The sequence below is a fragment of the Erythrolamprus reginae genome, chromosome 1 (genome assembly GCF_031021105.1).
Source record: "Erythrolamprus reginae isolate rEryReg1 chromosome 1, rEryReg1.hap1, whole genome shotgun sequence".
Lineage (NCBI taxonomy): Eukaryota > Metazoa > Chordata > Lepidosauria > Squamata > Dipsadidae > Erythrolamprus > Erythrolamprus reginae.
In genome coordinates this window covers 242,232,005-242,242,004 of record NC_091950.1, presented here as the reverse complement: position 1 = coordinate 242,242,004, position 10,000 = coordinate 242,232,005, and the positions used below count along the sequence as shown (strand labels likewise).

Sequence of the window (10,000 nt, the reverse complement as noted above, 5' to 3'; positions counted from 1 at the left end):
CATGGGCATACCTTGGGAAGCCCATGATTGCTTTCACAGCTGCATTCTGCATGATCTGAAGTTTCTGAACACTTTTCAAAGGTAGCCCCATGTAGAGAGCATTATAGTAGTCGAATCTTGAGGTGATGAGGGCATTAGTGACTGTGAGCAGTGACTCCCGATCATAACTTATAGGGCCACCCATCCAATAAAAGTATATTCCCTTAGTGGTCAGACTGCCTGGGGGCTTTCTAAATGGTAGATTCACTTTGGAGAAGGCAAGCATAGCTATATCCAGACTCTAATTAAGGTAAGTCTTTAAAAGAGACATGAGTACCTTGACGTGCACCCAAAACCTAATTGGCAACCATTGCAATCTGCATACAGTACTCATACTATTACATGGGTGAAACCCGATGTTCCTGTAACTACCTGCTGTAGGTTGGTACAAGTTACACCCAGGGCCGCCGATAGGCCGGTACTACTGAGAGTGGCGTCAGGGGCCCGGCCAAATTGTAAAATGGGGGGGGCGGCGCCCGCCAAAAACTCCCCAACCCCGATTTCGATGAACTCTGCCTCTGCGGAGCTTCTCCGACAGCGGCCCGCACCTTCTTCTCACCCCCGCGAGGAAAGAAGGCAGGGAGGCCGGCAGACAGGCAGGGAGCCCCGATGGCAGCCACGGAAGGAGGAGTCACCGCGGGGGTGTCTCGGCCCTCTGGAAGCCAAGCCGCGCTGCTGGGGAAACGGAATTGGGGAAGCCGGGAGAGGGCTGAGCCCGGCCGGCTTCTCCGCCGGCCTTGTTTCCCCCCGAGGATTGCGAGGGCAAGAGAGCCGTGCCTTTCGGCCTCCGGAGGTGCTGGGCTGAGGGTTCGGGGGGGCGTGAACGCCGCCCGCCACCCGGAGCCAATGGTTTCTTTTGGGCGGGCACCGGCTTACTCGCTCGTATTCCTGCTGCTGGCGCTGGGAGCAGGTAAGCACGCACGGACGGCCGAGTGGGAAGGGCGAGGCGCGAGGGGGAGGCAAGTGGAGATCCTGGTCCCTCTTTTCATGCATCCACTCAGTGAGACTTTCTTTGGAGTTGCATTTCTTTCTTTCTTTCTTTCTTTCTTTCTTTCTTTCTTTCTTTCTTTCTCTCTTTCTCTCTTGTTCTTTCATTCTTTTTTCTTTCTCTTGCTTTCTTTCTTTTTCTTTCTCTCCTTCCTTCTCTCCTTCCATTTCTTTCATTCCCCCTCTCTATTTTTATTTCTCTTTCATTCTCTTTCTTTCTTTCTTTCTTTCTTGCTCTTTTTCTTTCTATCTTTTACCTTCCCTTCCTCTATTTCTTCTTTTCTTTCTCCTTCCTACCTTCTTCCCTCCCTCCCTTCCTTCAGTCCTTCCTCTCTTACTCTCCCCTTTCATAGGTTTCCTTGCTTCCTTCCTCTGTTCCTGTCCCTTCCTCCTTTCTTTCTTTCTTTCTTTCTTTCCTTCCTTCCTTCCTTCCCTCCCTCCCTCCATTTCTTGCTTTCCTTCTCCTTCCTCCCTTCTTTCCTCCCTCACTCCCTTCTTTCACTCCTTCCTCTCTTACTCTCCCCTTTCACACCTTTCCTTGCTTCCTTTGCACCCTTCCTCTGTTCCTGTCCCTTCCCTCTTTCTTTCTTTCCTTCCTTCCTTCCTTCCCACCCTCCGTCCATTCATTCACCCATTCCTCTCTTGATTGCCCCTTTTACCATTCCTTCCTTCCTCCTTCCTTCCTTCATAGCTCGCCCTCGCCTTTCTTCCCTTCCTTCCAGATGGGAGTGCCCCCTCAAGACACCCGCCCGACTGCTGGTACCCTGCTTTTTCTCTCCCCTCGTCCTTTCCAGCTCCTCGCCGGTGGCTGCCAGGTGTGGGATCCCCCTCCCCTCTCCCCTTGCTACAAAGCACATGGTTTTGTCAATAAGGCCTCTTCCAAGAAGGGAGAAGTGCCAAGGAGTCGTAAATAAGCCATGCTCCACCTGACCGATGCCAGGAGACTCTTTCTTTCCCTCGCTGCTCCCGCTTCTTTCTTTCTCCTGGATGAGTCCACACAATCAGCTTAACCCAGTTCCTGAAATAGCCTATGGCAGTGCTTCCCAACCTTGACAACTTGAAGATATCTGGACTTCAACTCCCAGAATTCCCCAGCCAGCATTTGCTGGCTGGGGAATTCTGGGAGTTGAAGTGCAGATATCTTCAAGTTGCCAAGGTTGGGAAACACTGGCCTATGGGACCGCCTCGCTTGGCGTGAAGCGGGAAATGATCCCCGGGGGATGGAGTGGCTCGGCGACTTAAAATAGTTTTAAAATGGTGGGGGGGGCCCAGACACTTAGGCTGTATGGGGCCCCAAAATTCCTGATGGCGGCCCTGGTTACACCACCTGAAGCTTCAAGATATATCTCCAAGACCAGCCCAATATATAACATATCACAATATTTTATCCATGTGATGAAAAGGACACAAGGGATGGCAATAAAAGCTGCCTCATTCCCCCCAAAAAGGCACCCAAGAGCTGTCCTGGGAAGCTATGACTCCAGGAATATCTACACACTATCGGGTTAATTGGTAGGGGAGAGTATTACCCTTTCCAGAGACATACATCTACCTCTAGTCTTGGTTGGTTTCCAGGTCCACAATCACTTGAGATGAGTCCAAACCTATTTCTCCCCATCCAGTCCCATGTTCCACCAATGTCAATAACAGTGACAGAAACTTCAAAAAGTTTTAGCCATTGCATTCATTCTGTATTGAAGGTAAAATCTAATTCCATCATGTCTTGTAATGTAGATTTATTCAATGTAATTGGCTACCATAAGAAACAGAATGGATGTTTCTTATAGGAGCCAATGTAGCATAAGAGAACTGATCCTCACAAGTTAATGCCTTCCTTCAGAAGGTTGCATTCCCAACATAAAATGTATATTTCTGCATGTTTCTGTCGACAACATGTATTTTGATTTATGTATACAAGCCAGCTTTTACTATATATATTTGAATTTCTATAAAAAAAGTTTTTTAAAAGCTTAGACATAAAACAGCACATTTAATTTAATTTTCATGACTGGAAAGAAATACTTTTCATAATAATTATCAACTTTTTAAAACAACAAAGTGCAGTAGTCTTCTCCAAAAATATTATTTTCTCCTTGAGTCCCATGAATGTCTTTAAACAAATTGCCTGTAACAGAAACATTTTATTCTTTGGTTGTGAGCCACCCAGAGACCCTTGGGAGTTGGGCAGCATATATGCCTGAATAAATAAATAAATAAATCCCCCTCCACATACAAGGGGCCGGGTGAGAGGGCAAGGGGGCGACCAATAAAGACAGTGTCATGCCATTGTGCCACAAAGTCCATCTCTTTTGCACACGTATCCTTAGATTATGCACACATACTAAAGGGATGTACTTCATGGCACTACGTTTATCACTTTGTTGAAAATATTAGATCCCACGACTAATTGTTTAACTGGTGTTTGGTCAAAGCTTCCAAAGTCTTGGATAACTGAGTCATGGTTAGAGATCAGTTAAACAGAATCCACGTATTGGGAAAAGGGATATAAATCATATATAAAGATCATATGCTGCAACGTTCTACCTGTCAATGACTACTTCAGCTTCAATCGCAACAACACAAGAGCACGCAACAGATTCAAACTTAATATTAATCGCTCCAAACTTGACTGTAAAAAATATGACTTCAGCAACCGAGTTGTCGAAGCGTGGAACTCATTACCTGACTCAGTAGTGTCAACCCCTAACCCCCAACATTTTTCTCTTAGACTATCCATGATTGACCTCTCCAGGTTCCTTAGAGGTCAGTAAGGGGCGTGCATAAGTGCACCAGTGTGCCTTCTGTCCCCTGTCCAATTGTCTCTCCTTATCTCATTTATCTTTTCCTCCTTTCAAATATGTTCACCTATACTTTTATATCTTTTCTTCTATTCTTTTCTTTATTTATATTACTACATATCTATTATCTTCAATGTGTATTGTGTATTGGACTAACTAACTAACTAACTAACTAACTAACTAACTAACTAAATAAATAAATAAATAAATAAATCCCGATGTGTACTAAGTAAACCTTTCAAATAACTCAATCAATAGGCCTTCCCCCCAAATTTCCTGTCTATAATATCTGATTACTTAGTTATATTTTCCATCCCTCTTCATACAGATTTTTTCCTCCAGTTATTGTAATTGAATATTTGTTCAATTACAACGGCTTCCAAAAATAAAAATGCAAACCACAGCAAATCTCAAATTAGGAGAAGAAAGATAAAGCGCTGCTCAATTGTTTTATTCATCTTCATCAACCATGCTTAAGTTAGTGTGGCATAGTCATAATTCTGCAAATCTGAACACCTGGGTGTTAAGATTCCCCCATCCCCAAGGAAATCATCTTCCTCTTTCTCACCTTGTTTTATGCGCACTAGACTGTGTGATAAATCTGCTGCCTTGCTCCAGATGCAGTTATATTCCAGTGCCAGGTGAGGGATCCCTCCACAAACAATTGCTCTGGCTGTAATTCAGCATTACATCAATGTTTCTATAAGCAGTTTCTCTCCAGCAAAATAAATATCTTTGTAATGAAGAACAAAATAAATGTCCGTCTCTCTCTATGAGCTACCTGGTTTAATCTGCAAAGCTGCCAAGCTTTTATATATTGTACTGTATTACCTTTTTTTTTTTCTTGTTCTTCCTTTTATTCAGTAGGTGCCAACAAACAAAATCCAATATAGACTTGTTTGTTAGCTACCTCACCTCAATTTTTCAGGGAGGAAATGTAAACAGATAATTCCTACATTTGAAAGACTGGATGTATTTAAGGCATAGACAGTCAGAGCTAAATTATGCCTGCTATCCTCTGAGGTACTGAATTGAAGCAGAGAGGAAAATCTTATCTGTAGTGTGTAATGCTCAGATCTGCAAAAAGTTTCATTTATGCCCCACTGTTGTTCAACCTATACATTCTTGTTAAAAAGGTGAAGGGTTTTGAGAAAAGAGCTGTCTCTTTCCCCCTCCCATCAGTTTATTACCGGTGAAGAATGTTAATGAAAACCTCCAGAGAAGCTAATCCAGCAAGGTACCATGGCAACAGGTCCTCCTGATATAAATTTTCGTACCTCAAGGAGGCAAACTGCTTTAGCGGTGCTCCGTAACTATGGATCTTCTTCCCCTTTCCATTTGTGTAGCAGGAATCTTCACTCTCCTCCGATAAATAGCACCTTAAGCAAGGGGGAGAGGATTAGTGCCTAGTAAAAAGGAATGAGCTCTAAACATGGGCATTGAGAGCTGGTAAAGGAAGTACAGGTTGTGGGGAATGTTTAAACAGGTTGAACGGTACAGGCATAGTCATCCAAGCATGCGGCAAGGATGGAGGTACTGTTTACGTAAGCTTATCTGTTGAATATATTATGGGCGAGCTGTCCTGGGAACTATTGCTGTGCCTCAGTGGTGAATTAGTAATCAGACTTTTGGGACACAACCCGGAAAGGAAAGCGAAAGAAATCATTCTCTGTCATATGGTGTTAAATAGTAACTGGTGCATTCTGCTGATGTCCTTGTATTTGCGTTGTAGTTATTACCTTAAAACCTAGTAGCTTACGGAGCTCTATAGGCAGAAATGGGATGATCTTGACTTACTGGCATGCCTAAGCCTAGGTTTTCTTTTCAATTTCAGGGATAATAAATTTGGATGGAAAGCCATTAAAGAAACTGACTTTCAAATGTGTGTTACTATCATTTTCCATTGGCAGGGTTAACTGACATGGTGATTTTTTACAGCTAAAATTAGTGGTGTATTTTACCAACGTGATCTATAATAGGTTCTGCAGCTTTCTAAATGGGGGTCTCTGTATATTTAATTATATATTAATTTTGAAATTGGATTGTTCCTAATTATTTGTTAAAATGGTAACTTTATTATTTAAAGTTTTTTTTTTTTTAAAAAAATCTCCATTTCCCTGTAAGTAATCAGAAGACTTGAACGGTAATAATGACAGTTAGATTTATTTTATTATGAAAGCCATTTTTGATGGTGAAATGAGACGAGGTACAATTTTCTTAACAAGGAACAATTTGAATAAATTGTTGGAATACCAGCATTTGTTATAGGTGGAATCTATACTGTACACGTTGAAAGTAAAAACCTCATGCAAGTTCTCTAACCACAAATCCTTTTTTATATTTTATGGGAAATGTTTTGCATTGTTAGGCAGAACAAGGAGATGTACCTTCAGAAGCCCACAATGAACCTAAACCTACACCAGCAGAAAATGGAGTAAATTGCACTACATCTCTCACTCCTAAATCTTCTACTCAAGTTGTTCCAAGCCAACCAACCCTGGGTAAGAATTATACTATAGTGCATGATTTTGGGGATATTATTCTATCGGGGCGGGGGAGCTAAATTTCTCCTGGCCAGAAAAAATAATTGCACCACTTTTGATGAGTACATCTATATCTGTGACTGATTGAAAAGCAATACTTGCAACAAAATCTCTATTTCTTATCTTCCAGCATGGAAGAAAAGAGAGGGGGAAAGAAAAGAAAGAAAGAAGGGAGGGAGGAAGGAAGGAAGGAAGGAAAAAAGAAAAGAAGAGAAAGAACTAGACTCAGTGTTCTGTGTTCTGTAGCAGGAATCCCTGGAAGGAAGATTGTCAGAGAAATGAAATTATAAAAAAATATAGGCCAGATAACTACATTGGTTCTGAGCAATGGCCTATCATTGCTTAACTAGAAAGCTCATGAAGGATCAGATGAACGGGTGGGCTTTGAGACCGGATAGAGAATGTTAATACATTCCATAGCAGAATTTGGCTTTGTCCTATATAAACCAGCTCTATACTGCTTTACCTGAAAGAGACACAGTGGCTCAGTGACTAAGACACTGAGCTTGTTGATTGAAAATCGGCAGTTCAGTGGTTTGAATCCCTCGTGCTGCATAACAAGATAAGTCTGCCAACCTAACAGTTTGAAAGCATGTAAAAAAATGCAAGTAGAAAAATAGGGACCGGCTTTGGTGGTAAGGTAATAGCAACCATAGAGATGTCTTTGGACAGTACTTGGCTCTTTGGCTTTGAAACGGAGATAAGCACCACCCCCTAGATTCGTGAATTACTAGCACATATGTGCGAGGGGAACCTTTACCTGTACCTTTTTAGTGCTTTATCAAGAATATGATCAGAGTTTATAGGCTCTAGGACAGTGTTTCCCAACCTTGGCAACTTGAAGCTATCTGGACTTCAACTCCCAGAATTCCCCAGCCAGCATTCGCTGGCTGGGGAATTCTGGGAGTTGAAGTCCAAATAGTTTCAAGTTGCCAAGGTTGGGAAACACTGCTCTAGGAAACCATTTGTTAGAGAGATTTTGGTTGTGTTGTTGTTGCTGCTGCTACTGCTGCTACAGTTGAAGCTATTAGGTAAAAGTTTGGTTCCAGGATAATTGGAGCCAGTGTGACTCAAGAATAAAACGTGAGGTCATGATACTCTGACCCTGCTAAAGAACTCAGTTCCAGCATGTGACCTTTTAGACTTTTCAAGGAATAATAATTAGGACTAAGCAAGGATAGGACAGTCACGATTCGTTCTTTGGAGCCTCCATCTTTAGCAGATCATGAAAGAAATAATGAACATATTATAAGTGGTAAGCCTGAGGATTTAACAATATCCAATGCAGGATTAAGACATTTTAATCCCCAGAATAATGTTTTAACACTCAAAAATCTCTAAATGTGTGGACTTCTTTTAAAAACAGTTTTCTCTCATTATATCTATGCTTTCCTTAGGTACTATAAAATCAGTTAGGTATAACAAGTCTTTACACAGCTATTATTTATTTATACAAATGCTTGCATGCTATCTATATAGAGATTCTGTCATACCTATCAATATTAATTGTGAGACCCACTGTGTTTTACAGCAATTGCATTTTTAGTTAACATCAAAGGCAGCCCCATATCGAGGATGTTGCAGTAGTCAAGTCAGGTGGGGGTTGAAGGCGCTTCCATTTATCACTTAAGCAAGAACTCTGAGCCCAGAGAATGCCCAAAGTCATAGATCTGTCGTCCATACAGAGCTAACATTGGTGCCAAAATTGAGCCATATTGTTCAATTATGAAGAGCAACTCCATCTTCCTGCAATTCATTTTGAGTTTCTTCAATCTCTTCCAGCCCTTCATAGCCTCCAGGCCAGGGGTAGGCAAAGTTAGCTCCTCTATGACTTGTGGACTTCAACTCCCAGAATTCCTGAGCCAACCATGCTAGCTCAGGAATTCTGGAAGTTGAAGTCCACATGTCACAGAAGAGCCAACTTTGCCTACCCCTGCTCCAGGCACTAAGTAAGAACCACAGTATCTCCACCTTGACCTTGGAGGCAAAGTGTAACTGGGTATCATCAATGTATTGAAGGTCCTCTCTCAAATGGATGAATGAGCTTTCCTAGCAGTTTTGTATAGATACTAATAACATGGAAGAGAGAGAGGACTGCTACATATTAGAGCAACCATGGGCTAGTATATTCCTCTGCCATGATCACCCATTGAAACCATCAACTCAGGAAATTGAATCACTGTAACCCATTGCATTCAACCCTCAATCCTTGCAGGCAATTCAGAAGGATGCCATGATTCATGATAGTCAGTGTTACCAAGCTATCTAACAGGACACACTAGATAGGTCATCCACCAAAGCAATTAATGCTGTCTCAGTCCTATGCCCTAGTCTGGACTATAACTGAAGAAGTCCAGATAATTCATTACCTCTAGAACTTTTGTAACTGGAAATCCTATCACCTTCTGCAAAATCTATCAGAAAATTAGGATTGTAGAATGAATGGAAGTTATCCAGGCTTCCGGATTAAGAGATGATCATGAGAAAAATTATCATTGCCTCCATCAAGTTTAAAGGGCACCACTCATACCTTAAAAATGTATAGTAAATTTTTAATTCTTAATTGTTTCTTTGGGTTCCACAAAGAAACCCCACATAATCTTACAATGGGATTATTTTATTAAACTGAGCAAGCAGCAGCCATTTCAGAGTGAACATCAGCAATTTCATTTGCAAAGATTTCACAAAGTATTTATTGCCTACAGAAGCATCTTCTTCCCTGCTTTTATTTCAAAAGGATATGGGAAACTTTGAAGAACAATGTCTGAGAGAGAGAAAGGGAAACAAAATTACTTCTTGCTGTCCTTAGATTCTCATCTCTTCTGAGAATTGAAATCCATTAATCTGCAGAGCACCTGAGCAAGGGAAATCTGACATAACCCAATTTTAGGGATAGGTTTAAAAGGATGGGCCACCCATCCAGTTTATCTTCTTGAGAGTACAAGTTACCTCCCAGCTCAATGTCATCTGCATTAAGTCCCAAATGGACAGACTTAGAGCAAGCATCATTTTGAGGCCAAGTCTTGCGATATAGGCAACATTAGTGTGAAATATCATAATGGCTGGCCTCACCTTCTAGCAGTCATTGAAACAAGCAGCAGTGAAAGAGTGAGGCAACAAGCCTTTTTGCTATTTACATTCATGGGACAGAATAACCATGAGGATTAATGCATAATTTATTTATTATTGAGATAAACAGCAGCAATATTTGGCTTGTAAGTATCGATCTCCCTGAACACCCAACCTCAACTTCAATAAGTGATTCCCTAAGTGGCTTGGACCACTTTAGTAATGGAGGTATGCAGGTAAATGCTCTTACTATCCCAGAGATAACAGGGACAAAAGTTTCTTCATCCTGCATGGAATAGGTGCAGACAGAGATATATAATGTGACTCGCGTGCTGGTACAATTTACAGCCCCAAGTACAGCCCCAATTTAACATTAAATATATACTCATACATTAAGAAAAAGAACAAGGGGCAATTTTCTATCATCTGCTCCAGGGATGTATTTAAAATTTGTTTAGCCTACTTTTCTCTTATGAAGCTTCCAAAGCAGCTAATATAAATGAAAAATAAGAGACTGTATTTAAAGTCACAAAAAGCATAGTGCGTACATCGAAGCCTCAGTCA

General features: G+C 41.5%; 1 protein-coding gene across 7 annotated transcripts in view; it reads left to right on the top strand.

The window, feature by feature from the left end:
* Positions 1 to 10,000, top strand: part of PLCB1 (phospholipase C beta 1) — a 535,828-nt gene that overhangs the window by 443,837 nt on the left and 81,991 nt on the right. For all 7 annotated transcript variants that reach the window (XR_011557370.1, XR_011557371.1, XR_011557369.1 and 4 more), the window contains exon 24: positions 6,193 to 6,325. Coding sequence is in view for 4 of the 7 variants with exons in the window: in XM_070732668.1 (XP_070588769.1) it covers positions 6,193 to 6,325 (133 nt within the window). In the remaining 3 variants the exon portion in view is untranslated. The remainder of the gene's footprint in view (positions 1 to 6,192; positions 6,326 to 10,000) is intronic.